Below are 24889 nucleotides of genomic sequence, written 5' to 3' on the forward strand. Positions count from 1 at the left end.
CCAACAGCAAATTCAAAATGGGAACCATTCAAAGAACTTATCTTTGAAGCTACTAGGCTTTACATACCAACTAAGAAATATTGTTCAAGGTTTAGGTGTAAATGGATGTCAGATGAACTAATGAGACATATGGTAGAGAAGAAAAATGCATGGGATACATACAAATTAACACATGACACAGAAGCCTATGATAGATACAAGTTGAGCTGTAACCAAGTTACAAAGGAGGTTAGGCAGGCGAAGGCAGATTATGAGAAATCCTTGGCAAGGGATGCAAAGAAAAACAGCAAAGAGTTCTTTACTTATGTAAACTCTAGAAAGAAGGGGATGAATCAGATTGGTCCACTTGATATCGATGGGTCAACTGTTGATGATCCTGCTCGGGTAGCTAACAATCTAAATGAATATTTTGCATCGACATTCACACATGAGGAGTTATTCAACGAGGGGAATGCGAGAGGTGTATTCAACTCTGGCAGAAAGCTAGATAATCTTGTAATAACTGAGAGTAAAGTGGAGGAGAAATTGTTGAAGTTAAACACGAGAAAGGCACCTGGGGTGGATGGGATCTATCCGTTTATATTAAAGGAGGCAGCAAAGGAAGTAAGCAAACCCTTAGCCATAATTATGAGAGCTTCCTTGGACTCAGGGGAGATACCCATGGACTGGAGATGTACAAATGTGACCGCAGTTCACAAAGGAGGATCAAAGGCTGACACAAGTAATTATAGACCTGTGAGTTTAACTTCTGTTCCCGGAAAATTAAAAGGAGGCACTGATTAAAGAAACACTGCAGGATCATCTAGACAAGACTTCGGTTATAGCTCGGACACAGCATAGTTTTGTTAAAGGGAAGTCTTGCCTGGCCAATTTGATTGGATACTATGATGCAGTCACAAAAGAACTGGATGCTGTGAATAACTTTGATATTATATACTTGGATCTTAGAAAGGCTTTTGATACTGTTGCACATGGAAGACTGCTGCACATATTGGAGCAGCGTGGCATTGGAGGCAAATTGCTGCTATGGATAAAGGGGTGGTTGAGGGGGAGAAGACAGAGTGGTAATCAATGGACTCTGCTCATCGTGGACTAATGTTATTAGTGGAGTCCCTCAGGGTTCAGTATTGGGTCCATTATTGTTTTCTGTATTTATAAATGACATTGATGATGGTATATCAAGCTTAATGTCCAAGTTTGCAGACAATACGAAGGTTGGCAGGGTTGTCGAGGACACTACTGACACTATGCTGCTGCAACAGGATTTGGAAAGGTTGAGCAGATGGGCTGAGAGGTGGCAAATGAAGTTTAACATTGACAAATGTAAAGTACTACATATGGGAAACAGCAACCCCAGAGCAACGTATCAACTCTGTGGTACTACACTGACAGTGGTAGAGAATGAAAGGGACCTGGGGTGGTTGTGCAGGCAGATATGAAGTTCTCCGAATAGTGCAGACGGGCTGCAAGAGTAGCTCATGGTGTATTGTCAATGATATACAGTAATACCCCGACTTACGCTACCCCGACTTACGCGAACTCGGAGTTACGCGGTTCTTGATTTTTTTCGTTTGGCAACGCTGCCGCCCACTGTATTCAAGGTCGTTTTTCATATGTTATCGATATACAGTGCGACGGCGGAGAATGAGAGCGAAAGATAAACAAAATTCAACTTTGCTGCTTTTATGTTTTTTATATCAGTGAAGGGGAAACACATTTCACCATAATAACGTGAAAACCAACACAATTCCAGCTATCGGTATAATCGCAGATGCAATTAGATCGAGTTTACTACCAGTTTATAACAGATTTCACTAGCAGAAACGCAACTGGATTTTTATTGTTTTATGGTAGTAACCCCTAGAAATGTGAGGTGTTAATAGTGTATCTCTGCCTTTATGGTGTTGTTTATTCAGTTGCTACATGCGCGCAGCTTTGTTTATGCGTATCAATCGTGCCTCCTCGTTTTGTAATTGTGCTTTATTCCCTAAAAATGAGTAAAATACTTAATTAAAAGGTGTGAAAAGGAAGCATCCTAGTGAAGACACTGCAGATTCAGAGAGAAAAAGAAAAGCAATTATCGATAAACAGAGGCGGACTGGGTTAAAAATTCTTACCCGATAAAATTTATAGTGGCCTCATACTATGGTTTATGGCCAAAATCACACTGGCCCACCGGGGTTTCCCCGGTAAGGCTTATGGCCAGTCCACCTCTGTCGATAGAGAAAAAATATGAAATTGTGAAACGCTTTGAGCGAAATGAAAGACCATGTGATATTGCACGTGCTACAGGCCTAAATGAAGCAACGGCGAAAAGCACATGACAATTGCAAACTAGACAGGTTGAAAATTGAAAAGGGCTCAATTGTAAAGGGCTTAAAAATTTTAGAAAACATAGACTCCAACGAAGAACGCGTTATAGCTACAAAGCAAGGAATAAAAAAATTATTAGCTTGCTACGAAGAAATTCTGCGTGAAAAAAAGAACGCACTGTGTCGTCAGACGAATTTGTTAGATTTTATGAAGCCATCAACATCGAAATAACTTTTTTACGTAAGTCATTTGTGTTTTTAATACATATTTTGTATTAATATGTATAAAGAACTGCAATTTTATTAATATTTTTCTTCTAAACTAGTGTTTTTGTTAGTCCTTGGTCCCAATTAAGCAAAATTTATATGTATTTATATGCAAAGTTTACCCCGACTTACACGATTTTCGTCGGACCGACCTGTCGCGTAACTTCGGGGTATTACTGTATAGGAATTTTATTAGCAGGGATAAGGAGGTGATTAGTCCCTTGTATAAGGCAATGGTCAGGCCACATCTAGAATACTGTATACACACCTGGAGGCCTCATTTCAAGAAGGATATAGAGCTGCTGGAACGAGTACAGAGAAGGGCAACAAGATTAGTGAATGGAACAAAGGGGTGCTCTTACGAAGAAAGGCTTAAGTTTTGCAAATTACAGTGTCTGGAAACTAGGCACCAGCAAGGTGATCTGATAGAGGTGTATAAAGCCTTGAATGGTTTGAGCATGCTCAATGCTGTTGGGATTCTTTCTCTTGCTCAGAATAATCACCTGAGAGGGCATAAATTCAAATTGAGGAAAGACAGATGTAGGATAGACATGCGGAAATTTACCTTTAGCCAGCGGGTAGTTGGTTGGTGGAACAGACTTCCATCCCTTGTCGTGGAAGTTGATAGCCTAAATAAGTTTAAGGCTCAGCTGGACAGGTATTTCGAACAGAGGGGTGAAGTGGAAGTGGTTATTTTTTATTTATTTATTTTATTTATTTTTTTTTTTTGGCTGGTGCTGCATAAGCTTGCTTTCTTGCATCAAATACCTCTACTAATGCTAATCTTCACATTTGCAAATTTCAACAACAGTCGTCCGAGAACCGATCCTTGGGAGACCCCAATCTGAAGAATATCCATTACTCACAATGCTCTATCTTCTGCCTTGCAGCCATCCCATAATCCATTTTAGAATCTTGCCAGTAAGTTCAACATTTACCACTTTATACAGTAAACCTCTGATAAGGGACTGAATTAAATGCCTTCCTAAAATCCAAATAAACTATGTCAGAATTGTTCTCTACATTCAACTCAGGAGTATCTGTATCAAAATAGTTGACCAAGTTAGTTAAACATGATTTTTTCTTAACAAAACCATGTTGTTTGACCTCCAGAATGCCATTTCTGTCTAAATGCCTCTGGGTTGCATTTTAATTTTGATTTAATCATTGCCTCCATGATTTTGCCTACTGCTGAATTCCGACTAACATCTGTAGTTAACTTACTTCTCTCTTAGAACTACCTTTACATATTGGTTGTATGTTAGCATGTCTGCAGTCCAAATGAATCTCTCCCAAGTCCAGTTATGCCCTCATTAACCTCAGTGGTTAAATTCACTCTTTGGCTGCCTCCCTCAGAATTACTAAGTATTTGCCATAAACTCCAGAAGCCTCACCTGCCTTTAGTTTCAAGTTTTTCCAATAAATATTATTCTGGGATTTCAGTATCACTTTCCAGCTTCACTTGAAGAGCCTCTCTTCATTTGAAGAGGCTCTTCATTCACTTATGTCAAAAATTCCTTGTCTTCACTCTGCTTTCAGCCAGTGCTTGGTCACCCTAACCCTTTATGTGATACATTTACAGATCAAGTTGTAGGCTTTAGTACTTTTTATTGCTTTGTAATTTTCCAATACCATGTTTTTCTGCTCTATTAGACTGGCCAGCTGCAACTTGCAGATATTGTAGGCTTCAGTACTTTTCATCGCTTTGAAGATGAAAAGTAGTGAAACTTCTGACTCAGCAGAAGCTTTTTACACTCAGGACACTTTTGATAAGATTCATGAACCACACTACCCCTTCTATCTTCCCTCCTTATCCTTCCTAAATCCATTGTACATTTCACAATGAAACTCATCATCCCAAATTTCCAGATGACACCACATTTCCATTAGCCCTGTGATGTTAGCATTAGGTATCTTAACCAGGAGTTCAAATTAACCCATTTTATTGACAACACTCCTGACATTATTGTAGACACAGTTAAGTTTAAATATTGAAGAAGAAGAACTCTTTATTGCATACAAAACACACGTGCCGTACACAATGCCCTTCACGGCTACAAGCCAGGGGTATTGTTCTATAGTTAATATCATTAGTCTCCACACGAATAATAATTCTCTCTTTACCCCCTCCTTAAAATCTGACAGTCTGTTAATACACCATTATTTGTTGCTCCTGGCAAACATCCTGTTCTAGTCCACCTCTCCTTATTGTAAAATAATTTACTAATTTCCTTGACAATATCAACATATATATATATATATATTTTTATTTTATTTATTTATTTTTTTTTTTACTTTTGTAATTTACACTATAAAATGCAGTTAGTGAATTTTATATGCAACAAACATAAAAATGGTGGTGGATCAATGCAACATGTATTATAGTGCTATGCATTCAATGTCAGGGAAATGGGTAAATTTTAGTGTTACAGACTTTATCCAAATTAAAATAGGCACAATATAGCCTTAACAGCCCTTGTGCCATTAAACAACATACCAACAACAACAAATTAAAATTAAAAACAATGTGATTAAGGTTTGGGTAGGGGGCTGTACTGTAACCCCCCACATAAACAACCTTCACCACACTAATTTTAATTTGTATTAAGTATTTTTTGCCTTGTATTACACTGTATAGTGTAATATAAGGACTATAAATAATTTTGTCTTTTGCTTTGATTCTAAATTTACTGCATTTTAAATCATTAATTTATTTTGAATTTTTGTGCATATGAAATTCTATTTTAATATTTAACCATTTATTTCAATTTTAATCTTTGTTTGTTTTATTAATTTCAAATATTTTAGCTTATTGATAGTAAATTTTATGTGCATTCTATTTGGTTATAATTTGGAAAGTGTGGTATAAATGTTGCTTGATCACTATGGTGCATAAGTAATGCAAATATTTTAAAAGAGAGGATTGAAGCACTTTTAATATATTTAAATATTAATACTATTACATTTAAATAGATTTAAATGTAATAGTATTTATAATAATATAATACAGTACACTATTAATTGCCTGCCATGTGTATGCAATATCCAAAAATTTTATTACTTCATGCAGCATGTCTGTCATTTCTACCTTTTCTTACTACTGAATTAAAAAAAAAAAAAAAAAATCAAATAAAGATAAATATAATGATGACAACTTATTATGGCTAACCAAAGGCCTTAAAGAAAATAATAATTTTTCCTCTTTTATTTGCTGTCTTTGCAGTCACTGATGAAGTAGCATAAGTATTAGTAGAGGCACATGATTTCATTTATTCATTCCAAATGTTTGTCTAGTTCTGTCTTGAATTTATTTAAGCTATCAACTTTTCCACAACAGATGGAAGTTTGTTCCAGCAATCAACTGTCCACTGGCTAAAGGCAAACTTCCGCACATTAATTCTATAACTGTCTTTCCTCAGTTTGAATCTCTGCCCCCTCAGGTTTACAATCTGAGCAAGAGGAAGAATCCCATCAGCATTGAGCCTACTCAATCCATTCAAGGCCTTATACACCTCAATCAGACCACCTCGCAGGTGCCTAGTTTCCAGAAGCTGCAATTTGCAGAACTTACACCTTTCTTCATAAGAGCACCCATTTGTTACTTTCACCAGTCTTGTTGCCCTTCTCTGTACTCGTTCTAGCAACTCTACATCCTTCTTAAAATGAGGCTTCCAGACCTGTATGCAGTACTCAAGGTGTGGCCTGACCATTGCCTTAAACAAGGGGATAATCACCTCCTTATCCCTGCTCACAAAATTCCTGTGTATCATTGACAAGACCCCATTACCTACTCTGGCAGCCTGTCTACACCACTCAGAAAACTTCATATCTGACTGCACAATTACCTGGTCTCTTTCATTCACCACTACCCTGAGTGTAACACCACATAGTTGGTACATTTCTCTGGGGTTACTGCTACCCATATGCAGTACTTTGCATTTGTCAATGTAAGTGGTAGAAATATGCTACAAAATATCTGATTTCCATCTTTTTATAATTTACAACCAGAAATAAACAGATATTTAGATCTAATTTAAGTTAAAATACTTCATTTATTTCTTTTAATACAGTTATAATTGGTTCATATTCTCAGATCTGTCTTTGTTTATGAGTGAAAAGTTGGTCTTCTTTTTCACAGAAATCTTTACTGTCATAGACTATAACATAACACTGTTGACACCTCTTTCATAGTTATTGGTGCCATTACCTGTTCTCTTTCAGACAGCAGGAAAGATACTAAATTATCCACTAAGCTTCCTATATAATTGGTAAAACTGCATTTGTATTGAAACTGCTGCCCTCTGGTTTAAAAAAAGAAAATGAAAAATGGTTTAAACTTTTTTTTTAAAATCAGATCTTTATTGGGACTGTTCTGTACAAGAATTGCAAGCAATTTTGTTATTTTTTTTCTTTGAAGGAACAGAACAGAACCAGGAGATCGTAGTGAGGACACATCCAGCCCTTTCTGGGAAGAAGATTATAAAGTGTGGGAAGCTAAATTCCGATGTACCAATTTTAGAACTAATAAAAAGCATTCCGCAGGTATGTAATGATCTAAATAATTTATTATAAGTCTCGTGTTTGTGTTACCACTTTTGTTTTTCTTTCTTTCTTTCTTCCTTCTTTCCCACAAGTTGTATCAGTTTACATTTAGTTTCTGTAGGCCCCCCCCCCCCCCCAAAAAAAAGGTTTGTTGCACTTTAATACACTGCTGGGGAGTAGCCACTGCCATGAATAATAGACCTTCTCCTCAGTATTTATATATACTGATGAGTTCTATCTCAGGTGTAACAGAGAGCTTGTTTCTTGTGTAGTGCAAAGAAGGCTTAAGTACCAGAAATTTCATCAGGTACCAGGATACAGAAATATGGAAAACAGATATTGAAAACAATTGAAGAAATATCATTGGGACCTGAAGATGTCCTGTTGTCGAGTTATTTAGGACTCCTGTAATCTCTTTCTGTCAAAAAAACCAATGGAGGCATTGAGTGGCACATATTCAGTGTGGTAGAAAATTTTTACCATTATCTGATACTGACTTTGCACTGTTTTCCTGATGTATTCTCATAACACTCAATGCACTTCTTACAGCAGTGTTCCAGCTTTGATATCAGTTTTGTAGTTGCTTTCTTGAAGGTCCTAAAAAAAGGAGTGTGTGTGGCTGCTGTCAGCTACCGCTTTATCATCTGACCCAAATTTTCTTCCAGAAAAGTTGGTTTTTATTTTTGAGAATAGGGGGAAATAAGATGGGGCTAGATCTGAGAGTAGGTGGGTGGAACAACAATTGCTAATGCTAATCATGTGTAGTCGAGGCAAACAACTGCAAGAACACTGTCCCTAGAACATTTGCAATCTCTGCAGAAGTAGAGAGCTCCTGTCCATTCTATTTGAAAATTGGAGAGGATAATGGTGGAAATTTGTCATTTAGTTGCTTTATTTTTTGCTATATTCTTAAATCAGAATTTTTGCTAATTGCTGTGCCTTTACTAATGCTAACTGTCAGATCATCGACATAGAGGCATGTGTGTACAGGTTTGGAAATATGTTTGGTTATGATTTATTCTTATTGCAAATAAGGCAGCACTGGGCCTTGTGGAACTCCTTCCTCTTGTATATAGATTTGCAAGAGGACTACCCGATAAGCAGAAATGAAAAGATCTATGCTGAAGGAAGTTTTGTATGAAATATGGTAAGTGACCTATCATGTTAAGGGAATGAAGATCTTTCAAGATACCAAAATGCCAAGTGGTGTCAATGGCCTTCTCTTTGTCAAGGCATACCATAAGATACTCATTTTGGATAAATGCATTCTGATGTTTGTTTCAGATTTTACCATAAGATCCACCAGGAATGACCGATTTTTTCAGAAACCAAATTGATTATCAGAGATCAGATTTTTTGAATCAAGAATTTTTTTTTTTTGGCTGGTGCAGCATAAGCCTCAGGCTTCCTTGTACCATATGGCTAATAATAATAATAATAATTCATAGCTGACCTGATAAATTGTAGCCATGGCAACATTCCCAGGTTTTCAACTTTCCTAGCCTCTTTGATTTATTTGCATCTTATAATTTAATTACTGAATTAGCATAATATTGTCTGTTTATTCTTCGTGCCTTTGGAAGAAAATCTACCATTATTATCCCTCTAGCATTATTATTCCTAGCCTCTTTGATTTAGTTGCATCTTATAGTTTAATTACTGAATTAGCATAATATTGTCTGTTTATTCTTCGTGCCTTTGGAAGAAAATCTACCATTATTATCACTCTTGAATTAGATGACAAATGCCATGCCATGACCTTACCAGTGGGATTGGTTTGACCTTCTTTGGAAGTAGTGAATCAGCATACTTCTATTTGGCTGAATTTGGCTGCTATAAGCTTCAGTACTTTTCTTTGCTCTGTAAATGTTCCATTCCAGCTTTTCTTTGCTCTGTTAGACTGCCCAATGCACTGTTCATTTATCTCCTCATGAAATTATAGCTGAAGGCATCCTCGTGCTATATTTTCTTAATGATCCATTATTCTAATATGTTCACATCTTTGTGCTATTTCCCCAGTTGATAGAGGCAGTGTAACACCTTAAGCTATCATAATGTCTTTCCTGAAATTAAAGCCCATTCCCTTGCCTTTAACACTGCTCCCTCTTTCATCATCATCCAACTTAAAACTCCAAAATCACTCCTTTCTAATATTTCTATTTTGTCAACCCTGTGATGTCATCTTGTTCATGGTAATGATCAGGTTTAGACTATTCTTTTCCGTATTGCTTTCCCTAACATGCTGATACAAATAGTAGTCATCCAATTCATTTAAATTTTGTTTTGTTCCCCACGGTGAGTTTCCCCTCCCACTTGCTCTAGTTAATTGGTGGAGAAATTAAAATTACCCATAATGAGCCATTCACACTTTATTGTTATTTGGCTTTTTTAGGAGCATTAGCAACTAAGGCCATATTGCTCCGGGGATATGCTGTGGTCATTCCCTGACCTTTCTGCATCCTCCGTATTTGGTGGTCACAAGCTCGAACCCCAGTCTAATCAAGAAGTATGTGCTACGCACTGCTGCTCCTTCCCACCTGGCTACGGAGGCCCCTCACACTTTGCATGCATTCATATAAGGGTTCAAGTTTTTGAAAAGACATATACAGTGGTACCTTGGATTGCGAGTAACTTGGTCTACGAGTGTTTTGCAAGACGAGCAAAAATTTTCAATAAATTTTAACTTGATAAACGAGCTAGCTCTTGCAATACGAGTACAGTCAATCCTCGTATAACGTGTTTACACTACACAAATTCGATCATACACGATTTATAAATACGCGAACGATAGCTTATATAACACAAACCGAATTCGCTTATGCACAATTCGCCTTTGTGTTTATAAGAAATGGCAGTCGAATGCAGAATCACCCCAACTGATAGCAACATGATAGGAACGAAGAGAAGATTCTGAAAATGTATTTTTTTTTTTTTATGTTTTTTTATATCAGTGAAAGGGAAACACATTTCACCATAATAACGTAAAAACCAACACAATTTCAGCTATCAGTATAATCGCAAATGCAATTAGATCTAGTTTACTACCAGTTTATAACAGATTCCACTAGCAGGAACATAACTGGAAATTGTTTTATGGTAGTAACCCCTAGAAATGTGCTTTAGTAAAATGCGAGATGTTAATAGTGTATCTCTGCCTTTACGGTGTTATTTGTTCAATTGCTACACGTACGCAGCTTTGTTTATGTGTATCAAGTGTGCCTCCTCATTTTGTAATAGTGCGAGCGATGAATCTGTTTAACGACAATGCAATTGTCATATTTCCGTGAAATTCTCAAGAGGAGGCAAGTGTCATTGGAGAGGTTCCTTGTTAAAGTCGCACAAAAAGAAAGAGTCAACAGATAGCAATGATTCCGTTAGTGACAGTGAAAGTCGTCCTACCACAAATCCGATTGCTTTATGTATATTAAATTTAAATATTAAAAATATGAAAAGGTATGTATGCATTTTGTATTAATCATTTTACAGTATATGAATATTTTTGAGTTTTGGAACAAATCATCTGGGTTTCCATGATTTCTTATGGGAAAATTCGTTTTGATATACGAGTTATTTGGATTACGAGCACATTTCCGGAACGAATTATGCTCGCAAACCAATGTACCACTGTATCTCCTTTCTACGAGAGGCTAGGAATTTATCAAGCTGCTCTCATATCTGTGTATAATATTGAAACAGAACTATTTGGGTAAAAAATGGGAATGGATAGAAGTAAAGAATGGCTTAAGAAAGAGACCAGACGGAATGATTTTTCTTTTTTGGATATGAGGGACATCTACTTTTAGACTTTGAAAATAAATGTTATATAAATTTAAATAAACATTTTCTTTTATTAATAAAAATAAATATCGGTTTAATAGTCACCATCTCACATCAAATAAACATATATTATAGAGGAAGAGTGACTTTACCTGTTTACACAGAATCTGATTTACAGTGTACTACATAAATATTGACTGCTGAATACGGTCGATCTGCCAACCCGCACTGGACCAGCGTGGCAGATTATGGTCCATTTCCCTCAGCATGAATTGTTGAGGAGGCTTCCACCCTGCAGTGGGTTGATAATGGCTGCACTTTACTTTACATAAATATCTTACTAAGTGATATTTCTACATAAATAGGAAATAAGGAACAATCATCACATAATTTAATGGAGGCTGGCTGTAGCCAAGTTGTCATATACAGTCAAACTTCCATATAATGAATTCGATAAATCCAGTGAAAAAATTCATTATAGAGAAATTTCGTTATACAGAGAATATCTTTTTTATTGGAAATTGCTATCTGATTAGAAAATGAAAATGAATCTACTTATTTCAAAAATATATTTATTTAAATTACATTTACACAATTTTTGCCAGTATCACAAATTTAAAAAAATCTGTAATTTTTGTTTGCACAGTACAATTAAAAAATGTCTGATTCTCACAGAAAACCTCACATTTATTCAGAGCATTAAAAACATTATTAGGAACATTTTCACAAAACTGCACCCAGACAAACCATTTTAAAAGCATGAATCATTTCTTCACAAGTTGGCTTTTCTATGGGTTGTTCTGATGCATCTTCAGCATCATCATTAATTTCTTTGTGATCATGGTTGCATCTAACACTATTCAGCAGTATTTCATCTGCACCTCCTTAGCCAGGTGGGAAGGAGCAGCAGTGCGTAGCACACGCTTCTTGATTAGACCGGGGTTTGAGCCCGTCACCACTAAATACGGAGGATGCGGAAAGGTCAGGGAATGACCACTGCATATTCCCGGAGCAATATGGCCTTAGTTGCTAATGCCCCTAACAACAACGAAGTATTCCATCTTCATTTGGATGTTCTGTTGTAGCCAGATCTTGATCTACATAACCATAACCATCCAGTGTTATATCATTTTTGATGTTTCCTGATGAGTCTATAATGTCCAAAAGTTTTTCAATTGTGAAAGGGACAGTTCATCGTCTGGTTGTTGTTCGACTTCTGTATTCAAAGCAAATCCAGCTTTCCAAAAACAATTTTGAATAGTGTATTCATTGACATTGTTTGTCCAAACTTTAGCCAGTTCAGAAATGCAGTCTTGTAGTTTTGATGTTACATTTGGTGGTAAAAACAACTTCACACTTTTAAGTTTGGCAGAAATACTGGCAGGATGTGCTGGACAGTTGTCAGTAATCAACACGATTTTTCTTTTGTTATATGCTTGTCTAGTTTTAATATCCATTCTTCGAAAATATCAGCTGTCATTCATGCTTTTTTTTTATTAAAGGTGCAGTCAACTTCCAATGATTTTGTGCCTCTGGAACATCTTGGGTTTTTTGATTTTTCGATGACTAAAAGTCTATATTTTTCACTTCCTGTCATATTGGCTCCAACTAGCACAGTGATTCTTTCTTTGATTTGTTTTCTGCCAAAACATTTATCATCCTTAAAAGCAAGTGTTCTATTAGGTAAATGTTTAAAGAATAAACCTATTTTGTCAGCATTAAAAACATCCTTAGGTTCATATTCTTCCAAAAGCTTCTTTAAGGTGTTGTTCCTGCAACTGTTGCAATCTTCTTCACTTACATTAACACTTTCTCCAAAAACCTTTTCCACAATTCTGTGGTGCTGCTTAAATTTATCTAACCACCCAGTGCTCACATTAAATTCTCTATGTCTAAGGGACTGTGCAAATTTCAGAGCTTGTTGCTTAATCATTGGACCTGATATTGGTATATTCTTTTTACTTATCATTTGCATCCATTTTAGAACAGCTTTACGAACATCTTCGTATATACACAACTTAATTCGCTTCTTGTCTGCTCCTCCTTCAATTGCATTTAAAATTGATTCTTGATTCTTTAAAATCATAGATAAACTGCTTAGAGGTATGCTATATTTCTCAGCAATACCTTTTTTCTTAAAACCCTGGTCAATGTCATGAAGAACCTTGACTTTATCATTAATACTTAACACTTTCTCTTCGACATTGTTTCCGCAACGGTAAAAATTACTCGGCTGCAGTTCACTGCTGATGCATACACCATGTAGCCACTGTAAACTTCGCTACGTCAGCCATGACAGAGTAGTAACATATAGAGTAGACACTCTCATAGACAACAATATTAATTCCGGTTACATGTTAAAATACATAGACAGTAGAGCCACCAGTTTGAGCATGTTGAAACAGGCTGAAACATTGTGAAGAGTTCCTGGAGAATTTTCTAGTTATATGATTGTGATGGACAGTATATCAATTCACTGATTATTAGTATGAGCTGTTCACAATTAATTGTTATTCTAATACAAAAAAAAAGACACCAAAAACAGCAGAAAAATAGTGAAATATAATATAATATAAGTAAATGTTTCGGCAAGTTTACATTAACGGTTATAGTAGCTGTGTGGTAATGTTGAATGCCACTGTTTTCTCTTTCCTTGGTTCAAATTCATCCGTTTTCTCCCCTCGTATATAATTTTTATTCATTTCTCAGTATAATATGGTAATTTACTTATGTTTTCACATACATATAATAAGTAATACCTTAAAACATTATTAATGGTTTTTGTAATATAATGGCCAGACATTTGCTAAAAATGTATCTTAGAAAGATGACAGTCATATGTGCCAGTTGCAATTAACATTAATAAATAAAGATTTTTCTATACACACTACTGGATTCAGGTGGCTAATTATAGCAAGTTTCAGTACAATGAGGCCAGTGCACTTGTCTTACCTTTTATCACCCACCTGAACCCAGAAAATTCTGTATTTATTAATGTTTATTGCAACTGGCACACATCACTGTCATCTTAATATCCTTGTAGGCTGCATTTTTGGCAATGTCTAGCCATTATATTTTACAGTATTACTTATTTGACCTTATTTCCATAAATCTACATCTGTCATTCTGACTAATCTCAACTGTTGTTTTAGGTTTCAGTATAATGAATGAATTGTACTGCTTTTGACTTCAGTTCTAATTTTTATTTAATTCGTTTCCTTTATTCTATGAACACTGCATCATTTACCTGGTAACCTGAGCCACTAATACATTTTTTTTTTTTTTTTTTTTTTAATACTTCACAGAAATACAGAGAATCTGGAATCAATGAAAAATGTGGAAGACAATTCTCTGTGGCTAAATTTTGATGTTTTTTGCTGAGTTAGTTATTTTCTTTAACAAAAGTAATTTAGTAGCATTCTTTTATTTAGATCACTATTACAACAAAATCACTATCACTATTATCACGATTACAACAACAAAAAAAAAAAAAAAGACAAACATCACACTTTATAATTGAAATTCTTTTTATTTATGAATTTTCTCATTACATATGAAAGATGTTAGAATTACATGTAGTTTCTGCAAATTGAAGTAGTAATATCTTCACATGAACTGTCCTGTAACATATATAAAAAAAAATGCATGTTCATTTAATTCATAAAATTAAAAGCAAGACTAAAGACTTTTTATGCCCAGTAAAAGCAACAAAAATAAATTAATTAAGAATAAAAATAATAACTCCATAGAGACCCAATAGAATCCAGACAGGCCTATCAGTTGTCTCCCAATGATATACAAGATTATGACCAGCTGCATAACCAAGACTATATCAAGCCACTTGGAGAGCCAGAACATATTAGTTGAACATAGGGTATAGTGTTAATTGTAATGTGGCTCTGAGGGGTTCCCCCCAACTCCGCATCAATCAATGTGATGAATACAAACTCTGTAAAGCCTGATTTTTGCAAGTTAGTGTTGGTCATCTGGCTGCTTAGCCTAAAGGCCTGCATTTTCAAACAAAAACCTCTAGTTTGCCATCCAGCACTGACGGAGTGAACCCTGGGGTAGCCAAGGCTAGTCAGGGAGAGCCCAGTAAAAAAAGAAAAAAAAGGAGAGGTGTGCTGCCAAGAGTGGGGGGAGAGGTAGGGGAAGGAGAGAACCACCACCACCCCAAGTGGTAGGATTTAAAATATAGGGAAAGGAATCTCTATGATGGAGCACCTGTAAGGGGCTCTGTCCCACACTGGCCAGTTGTCTAACCCTGCTGACCAGTGTCAGCACTAGCATCCCATGCCATGCCAGCTAAAGAGCCATGGCATGGATGTGCTTAGGGCCATATGCCCATCCTCTATCCAGAGATGGGACAGACACATTTTATTACCTTCAATCACTCAGTTTTCATTGAATACCATTTCATGATTTTTTTCTTACATTTTGTTTTTATATATATATATTTTTTTTTCCATGCATCAATCTTTCACACACTGATGGTGGAGAGGAGGATTGATTTAATTCCATCTTAAAATTCAGATTGAATTACTTGGAAGCTACACATATAAAACTTACTTGGGATATATGTTCTTTTACATTCACACACATACTTCCATTCATTTCACTTATTCAGTTCCTTTCTCTCTGCACTGCACCCCCCCTCGCACCTCAGCTTACTATTAATTTTCAGTTGAGATTCATTCACAGCTACATATCTTATGTGCCAGGGAGATATGCAGTGGATGTGTTGGTGTTGTTAGTATATACACTGAGTTGGATAAAAAGTTCAGACTTCACTTGATTGTTAATTACATAGGAACATTGCATTATATAGCTTCTCTGACATAAGAGCAATGTGACCCTATATAACAGCTTAGCAGCAATAGGTTCACAGAGAACACATACATACATATACACTGAGTTGAATAAATGGTTGATAATGACCCTGCAGTAAAGTTATATAGCTCCTCAGCCTCAGGAGCAATGTGACCCTACAATGACAGCAATAGGGCTCCCAGCGAACACATGCACTGAGGGGGATAAAAGGTTCAGCCTTCACTTGGTTGCATAAAACACTATCTCTCGCAGAGAAGCATTGTGATAAGAGCACCCTACTGCCAGGTGAACCGACAAGTCCCTTGAGGCTGCCCACAGGGCTCCATTCTCGATCCCCTTCTTTGGAGCATAGTCCTTGACGAGTTCCTCAACTTAAACCTCGATAATGTGAAAACCCAGGCTTACGCCGACGATATGGTACTGATGCTGGCTGCAGATAACAGAGCCCAATTGGGGGCCTCTGCCAACAGAGCAGTCTCCACTCTGCAGCACAGGGCAATGCATCACCATCTAGAAATCTCCCCTACCAAGACTGAATCAATCCTCCGGAAAGGCCATCTTGACTTGAACAAACCACACTAATCAAAATTCACAAAAAAACAATCACTGGTAGCACAGTTAAAATACCTTGGCATATACCTGGATAAAAACCTCTCCTTTCAACCTTATCTGCTCTACATACAGAAAAATATGAACGGCTATACTGCACTAGTTGCAAGAATAACAAGAAGGAACTGGGGGCTAAAAAGGAGAAGGCTCACCCTATTCTACAGAGCAGTATTTATACCAGCTGTCACATATGCTGCTGCCGTTTGGTTCAGAAAGGCAACCACCACAGTCAACCAAAGAAAGCTGGAAACGATTCAGTGCTCTTTTTTTACTCACTACCACACGTGTGCCACAGCATCAGTACGCACGCCCTTCAGGTCCTTATGGGTGTCCTCTCGCTAGACCTGGAAGTCATCCAACGGGACATGCTGTCTAACCTGGCCAATGGGAAAACTACCACCTTCCTAGACTATACCACAGATATAACTAACAACCAGCCAACAGAAAAAAAAATGACTTGCCGCATACCTGCAACAGGTCTGGCAACAGAAATGGGAGACCTCTTGAAAAGGATCAATTACCAAGAAATTTATACCAGATGTAGGCAAAACCTTCCCAAAATCCCCAACCTGGCTATCCCCAGGCCAAGGCACAATCAACAAGAAACTTGCTGCACTGGGCTCACCAATGGCCCACACTGCTACTGTGGACAACTGGAAACATGGGACCGCTTCCTCCTCTATGAGGATCTCTGATCCATCCTAATCAAGAAATCCACTTAATCCCCAGAGACCAAGAGCAGTACCTCCTGGAGTCAGAAGAAAACTGCACAGCTTTCTAAAAATATGCCCAAAATCTGTTTGCGAGACAGTGGACTTTCCCACCGAGACAACCACAACAGCCAACCCAATGCAACAGCATCACTGAATGATCGGCCTCTTACCAAACATCAGACTACATCACTCTGCCAAAAGTCACCAAACAAGCACAACGTGCAGGACTGACGACACCGTAAGGGACCACATCCACAAGGGACCCTAGAATGAACTAAAAATAAGACACCTACATAAAGAACATGAAGAACTAGACTAGAAGACAACCACCTCTTACTGGGACCTGCGTCCCAAGCATGACAAAATACCAGACTGGGCTCTGAATGATGTGGCAGCCTTTCTGCTCAGCACCCCTATTGACGATCTGAACTGGTCTCCCTTGCTTGGTTCTCCTTTTTAACTCCCCTTCCCCTGGTGGGGAGGATATGCCCTCTCCTTTCATCTGGTGAGGCATGGGTCTGCTTCATTGACTCTCTGGGGTCACCTTCTCTATTGTCCCCACAGTGGCAAACAATGTAAGAAAGCTTATACCGCATCAGCCAAAAAAAAAAACAAACACCCTTCTCACAACATGGTCATTCCCTTTAAATAATTTGTCTAGTTCTTTCATAAATTTATTCAAACTACCTATTGGCACATGCAAATTTCTACCTAATGTATCCTGCAACCATCCTTCTCAGTTTAAATTTATGCTCCTCTCATTGTGTGTTGTCTGAAAAAAAGTAAGGAAGCCATCAGCATTACTCCAATCAGACCTCCTTGCAGGTTCTAGGTTCGAGATGTTGCAGTTTGTGTATTCTTGGTAAGAATACCCTTTTGTTCCTTTTGCAAAACTTGTTGCTCTTCTCTGCACCCGTTCTAACAGATCACCATCTTTCCTGAATGAGGCATCTTCCTTAAAAATATAAATCCAAGTTAAATCAACAGGGAGCCATATTCCAGTAACTAAATGATCACAACATGTATGATAATGTAATTCCTTTAAATCTCTCTTACTTTGTCATTATAATAATAATAATAATAGTACTTGGCAGCAATCAAAGTAACTAACTTTTTTGGTTCACATCCCAGCACTTCTTCAGTAGGTTTGAAATTAGTCAAGTCTATTGTGACAAATATCCAAACATGTTCATCCAACTACAAAAATAATCTGCTATACATTCGTCTGGTGTATTGTTTGAAGTAAGTATAAATTATTTTGCAGTCCCTTTTGGGTTCTTTGGTTGATTAGTTTTATGTTAGGTACAAACTCCAGACATATTGATGCCTATAAGTCCTTGTTACGTTTGCTTATATCTCTTACATAGTATGGTAGTGGGATTATTTGGAATTCCTGGGTGTTATGTAGCCAAGGAATGGCATTTAATGCAGATGTTTTTAACTTTTTTGATTTTTGAACAATATATATTTTCACATATTATTTTGTGCTTAATGATTTGATTATTTTTAAATTATTATCCTAACTGAGCCTTAACGAAAAATAAATTAATAATAACAATACATTAAACTTTGTTAGAATTCCATAATAAAGTAGAAAAACTTGTCCGATTAATTTTCTCACTTCAGAGGCATATCATTAGTTAAATGTGAAGAATCTTCTTATCAAACTTAGAGAAGTTAAAGTCTTTAAAATAATGTTTGGTTAAAATATTTTTCATTTTAAGGCATGGCCAGTATTGATAGCAGTGCTCCAGAAACTACATCAAGTGATAATTCTCCAACTATGGTAAGAAGAACATGGATGAGGCCAGGTGGACCTGGTAGTGATAGTGGAAGTAGTGGAGGAAGTAGTGATTCTTTTGCATCAAGCTCCTCCGGAGATAAAGGAAAGCGCTCAAAACCACGAGATAGTGAAAGGTAAATTAAGTTTTGCAATGATTTGGTTATTTTGGTTCATAAAACAAATATATTAACATATACTTTTAATTGTATGATGAGTTAATACATGCATGTATAAACATAAACCTAAGATTCTGAAAAAGACAAGACAAAGAAACAGAAATATCACTTGGTTTATTATGCAGTTTTTGTTATTATATAGTAAAAATACAAATAATATATCTTTACTATATATATAATGAACAAACATATGTGAATCAATACTGATTTATATATGTTGCTCATTCAAAAGGAATTGCAATATGCATTTAAAAGAGATCTCATGTTTCCTGGACCTTGTGTTATGGTGCTGAGGGCAGTTTGTAAAGTAAGTTTACATTGTTAGTGAAAAGACATTTAATCACACAAAAATGAAAAAAAAAACACATAAATGAAGTCCTATTAGTGCACAAATTTTTAACATAGCCACTTTTTACTTTTGGGCATGCCTCAACCAAGTTTAAAGGCTGTTTATTTCATTGTCATCATGAATTGATTCCCTACAAGTTGTTTATCAAAGATCCAAACAGATGAAGGTCAGACATGGTAAATGGTCAAGTACTGTTCATAATAGTCTAACCACTGCCATGTTCAAGGTTTATCTGCAAAGTTTATTCAGCTTTGTTTGAACTTATTGCACCAAAAATATTTGTTGCTTAGACATGACTTCATTTATGTGTTGCTTGGAACTTTAGTTTACCATTGTTAAATAATTTCTGGGACTTTATTCCCATATCCTGCAGAAATCATATGACTCTACGCACTTTCTTTCAAGTAGGAAAGCCATTTTGCTGTAGTTACCTAGTATGTGGTATTTGTAACTATACACCTTTGTATATTTATAGGATATCACCATTCACCTAGAAGAAAAGAGACATTGTATATGCCTTTATATGTGAACCATTTCACTGCTGAGAAAGGAGCCCTCCCCCCAGTTTTTTTTTTTCTTATATTTTTTAAACAGTCATATAAAAACTATTTACTATGAAAGAATGGAGTGACATATTCGGATTTTCATTACTTTTCCATATCTAATAAGAATAATCTGATCATTAGTTTAGTAATTAAAAATGTCATGAAATTTGGGCATTTATTATCTTTTTTAATCCAGCTTTGTGTTTTTACCTTTAAATGATTTTTAAAAATTTAGGCAATATTTTCTTAAAGGTATTCATGCATTCATTGCTTTTGTTATTTTTGCTTTAAAAGTATTCCATAATTCAAATATATTTGCCATCTTTCGACAATCCACCCAGTTCACTGATATAGCTACTTAAACTGTCAAAGTTCCCTCTTCTGAAGTTAAAATCTGTGCCTTTACCTTTAACTACTGCAACATCTTTCTTCATCTTCCAACTGACTATTTCGTGATCACTTTTCTACAATGGTTCCTGTGCTTTAAGTCCTGTGATGTCTTCTGAATCGTTAGTAATGATGAGGTCAAGAATATTCTTACCCATAGTACTTACTGTAACATGCTGCTATATATAATAATCATCTAGTTTATTTATGAGTTACCCTCCCACTTATTCCAGTCAATCTGGAACAGATTAATGTCACCCATAATGTGGTAGATGACTTTCATCAACCGGTGAAATACCACCACTTTGCTTATTGGAGGCTTGAAGTGGTGAAACCCATGTTTAGTCTCTAGAGCAAAGCTTTCGGCATACCCCTCTCCCCTCCCCTTGACTTGGCGCATTATGGCCTTAGCTGCCAATGTGCCATTAAAAACCAAACCAAACCAAACCCCCTCTCCCCATACTTCTCCTTCAACCCATGCACGGTAGTAAGTACTATAGGTTTTGATACCTTTCGTGTTTGGGGTTTTCATAAAAAAAAAATAAATAAATAATAAGACATTCTCGCTTGCTTGCCCATTCTACCTGCATGTAAAGACTCTCCGTCATATTCTTCACAATCTTCTGGTCTCTAGATTACTCCCTCTTTTCACACTCTCAAGCTGGAGCAGGTTCATACTTCTCTGATAAGAATCATGACCCCTCCACCCCCTTCTATCTTTCCTAAATACATTATACATACCGTAGTGGAAATCATCATCACCAATTTCCAAGTAGCACCCCATTTCTGTTAGCCCTATTATATCAGCATTAGTTGTCCTCATCATGAGTTCAAATTTAGCCATTTTACTGACAACACTGACATTACTGTAGACACAGTTGAGAATAAGTAATCTTCTATAGTTTACCACCCTGACACATGCCTTGAATTTATTTAGGTGTGCATCTCAAGCTGTATCCTCCCTCTCATTTGAAACATTGCTACCCTCAGAACATCTTATCAACATCAGCTGTTGTGGCAACAAACAAGTATTCATGAGGTGAGTGCAGGCATTACTTTGACCCATATCATCAGATAAATGCGGATCTAAATTACCCTTCATCCTCATAACTAGCAGTTTCCCTGAACTCTTAGGGTATCCTCAATGATACTGGCAAAAATCCTTGCACTCAAATGAAAGCCATCTCTACAAAATAGATTCCTTCTACCTACAAATGCAGGCCATGGTGATAAAAATTTCCCCCCTAGAGCCTTGCAGATTCCCTCAAGTCTCGAGTTAATCTATAAAGCTTTCACCATATAGTCCCTCCTATCATGTCTAGGCAGAATTGCAGACACCCACACATTCTTATCTAACTCGCAGCATTTTTTCAGCATAGTCCTGTATTTCTCCAACAGATGGTTAGGTCATGTACACTTAATATCCTTAGTCCCCCATATGAATAATAATTCTCTTTTTACCTCCCTTAAAATCTGACAATCTGTTGGTAACATCGTCAATTATTGTTCCTGGCAAACACACTCTGGTTCTAGACTACCTATCTTTATTATAAATGAGATTCCGAGGCTTTTTCAATTACTAATGACCTTGCACAGATTGTTCATTTACCTACCAAAATACCAGACTATCCTAACCACATAGCCAACTTGGATTTCTAAATACACAGTCAAGGTGAGTGGTCCTCTGGTCACCTCAGATCACAACTAGATGAAAGTCTCTTCTCCAGTGGAGTCTTTCTCTCTTGGCCATTCTCAACCTCATATTGATTGGCATTGCAAGAATGCAAAATGAGATGACCTACAAGATTTCTTTTCTTTTTCTTAGTCACATTACTGTTTAAAATCTACCAATGTCAATGTTTGCTCAGATTATGCGAGCGAAATTATTCTTGTAGGGATGAATTCCTTTATTCTGCACTCAACCTTCTAATCTCGTCCTTTATCTAAACCTTGGTTTTCCAATAAATGTGCTAATGCTGTTTAAGATAAGAATGGTGCATATCGCAATTGGCTTGAATCCAAATCTACAGGTTCACTTTCTGCCTGCAACAATTATTAAGTATTTATTAATCAGTCCAAATTACATTCGAACAGGCTAACAGTAGAAAAATTGCTTCTTGTCCAAATGGTAGTCGGACATTCTGATCTCTTCCCAAAGGTATTGGTCGCAACTTTTGCCCATCTCTGTTCCTGCTTCTGTTAAAACCAGATGGTTCTATTGATACCTGAGCTAAAGATAAAGCTGACCTGCTAGCATCTTACGTTTCTTCCAACTCGTGTATTGGTGATCTTGTAATCACCTCCTACCATTCCCAGTTCACTCCATTCAGTGCCTTCTGTGGTCTTCCATCAAAAGGGTCAGAAGGATTCTGAACAATCTTGATGCTAAAAAAGCACCAGGTCCTGATGATATTTCTCCACTTGTTCTCAAAACCTGCATTCCAGAACTTGCCTGTTCTGTCTCCTTTTTTCACTTTCTTATTCCAGAGGTGTATTCCCTTCTGCTTGAATTTTCGGTTCTTTCCAGCCAGTTCCTATAAAGAGTAACAAATCCCTCCCCCAATTATCATCCCATTATTTCTACTCTTTCTAAAGTAATGGAGAAATAAATTAACTGCCAACTCTTAGAAACTATCTAGAAATCTTCCATCTGATCAGTGGATCACATGGAATTTTGGATTCCATCAATGCCGATCCACTGGTGATATTCTGGCTTATGTTACCCATCTGTAGACAAATTCAGTGGAAATGTTAACTTAAACTCAAACAGTTGCTCTTGACATTTCAAAGCATTTTGATTGTATTTGGCATAAAGGTCTTCTAAATAAGCTTCCATCTTATGGTTTGTTTTTTATAATTGCATATCCAACTGTTTTTTATAATTGCATATCCACTTTTCTCTCTGACTGACTGCTCACTGTGAGTGATGCCAGATGGCTCTGTCTTCTAATTTCACCACTAATGCTGGTGTTCCCCGAGGTTCAGTTCTTTCCCCCACTCCTTTCCTCTTGTATATCAATGACTTTCTTTCATTGGCCTGAAATCCTATCCATAGTGTTGCTAATGTTAGCACTTTGCATTCCAACTTTCCAGTTTTAGAAACCTTGCACTGTACCAACAGCTTCAACTTATCAAATATCCACTACCAATTCCTTAAATGCTGATCTACAGGTAATTTTCCAGTAGTGCAAAGATAACTTAGTTGATTTCAATCATTCTAAAACTCAGTCCTGTCATATATCTTGCAAAAAGGATTCCTCTGCTTCTATGCTTATCTTCGATTATACTGATTTCTAGGCAAAGATCATATATCTCTACTGGGAATTACCCTGACTTCTGTTTTCTCTTGGCACAAGCACACTACAAGTATTGCTTCCTCTTCAACTGAAAAACTAGCTTTTCTTTTTCGCTCTCAGCATTACTTTTTTCCAAACAACTGTTCACTCTGTACAAATCACAAATCCGCCCTACCATGGACTATTTTGCCCACATCTGGAGCGGTGCCCCTGAAATCTCTCCCAGGCTTCTAGATTCCATTCAAAAGAATGCAGTTAGGTTAATTAATGACTCATCTCTTACAGAGGCTCTCCACTCTCTGTCTCATAGATGTTGTGTTTCTGCTGCATGCCTTTTCCGTAAATACTTCCTTGGGCACTTTTCTTCTGATTTGGCTTCTATAATTCTTTCTTTCTCTTTCAAAGCAGTCTGAACATGTGCCGCAATCAGTCAACATCCTTTACTGTTGAAGGCGCCTCCATAGCCAGGTGGGCAGGAGCAGCAGTGCGTAGCACACGCTTCTTGATTAGACCGGGGTTCGAGCCCGTGCCCACCAAATACGGAGGATGCGGAAAGGTCATGGAATGACCACCGCATATCCCCGGAGCAGTATGGCCTTAGTTGCTAATGCTCCTAAAAAAACCAAAATAACAATAACCTTTACTGTTGAACTTCACACTCACAGAACCAACTTTTCTTATTCCTTATTAACCCTAAAGGTGTCCTCAATGATACTGGCAAAATTTCTTGCATCACCTTTGTTCAAATCAATTATTCATTTGAACAATTCATTTAATTTTTGTTGTTTGGAACACTCTTCCTTCATAAGTATTTCCAAAAAATTACAATCTATAGAAATTCAAGTCTAATGTCAACAAGTATCTTCTTTGATCTTCTTAACCTTCCACCCATGCATGGAACTAAGTACTATAAGTTCTAATACCTCTTGTCTTTGGTGTTTTCATAAAAAAAAAAAAACATGCCGTAGTGGAACCTGTCATCCCTAATTTCCAGTTTGCACCACTTGTCTGTTAGTCCTATTATGTCAGCATTAGTTGTCCTAACCAGGAGTTAAAATTCAATTATTTTATTCACATACTCCTGACTAAGTAACCTTCTATAGTTTACTTTCCTGACACACTCCTTGTCAATATCGGCTGCTGTGGCAAGAAACAAGAATTCTTGAGGTGACCCATGTCATCAGTAAACATGGATCTAAATTATTCTTCTTCTCCCCTAACTAGCAGCTTCTTTGAACCCTTAAGCTATCCTCAATGATAGTGGAAAAAAGTCCTTGCATCACCTTCAGAATAGATTCTTCTC

At 36.8% G+C, this 24889-nt stretch overlaps 1 protein-coding gene across 3 annotated transcripts in view; it reads left to right on the forward strand.

The window, feature by feature from the left end:
• Dora (zinc finger SWIM domain-containing dorado) overlaps nucleotides 1-24889 on the forward strand; it is a 729579-nt gene that overhangs the window by 539760 nt on the left and 164930 nt on the right. For all 3 annotated transcript variants that reach the window (XM_090389614.1, XM_090389612.1, XM_090389613.1), the window contains exons 16-17: nucleotides 6997-7121; nucleotides 18775-18967. In XM_090389614.1, the coding sequence (XP_090245740.1) occupies nucleotides 6997-7121; nucleotides 18775-18967 (318 nt within the window). The remainder of the gene's footprint in view (nucleotides 1-6996; nucleotides 7122-18774; nucleotides 18968-24889) is intronic.

This window comes from Mastigoproctus giganteus, chromosome 2 (genome assembly GCF_048544385.1).
Source record: "Mastigoproctus giganteus isolate SK-2022 chromosome 2, ASM4854438v1, whole genome shotgun sequence".
Taxonomy (NCBI): Eukaryota; Metazoa; Arthropoda; class Arachnida; order Uropygi; family Thelyphonidae; genus Mastigoproctus; species Mastigoproctus giganteus.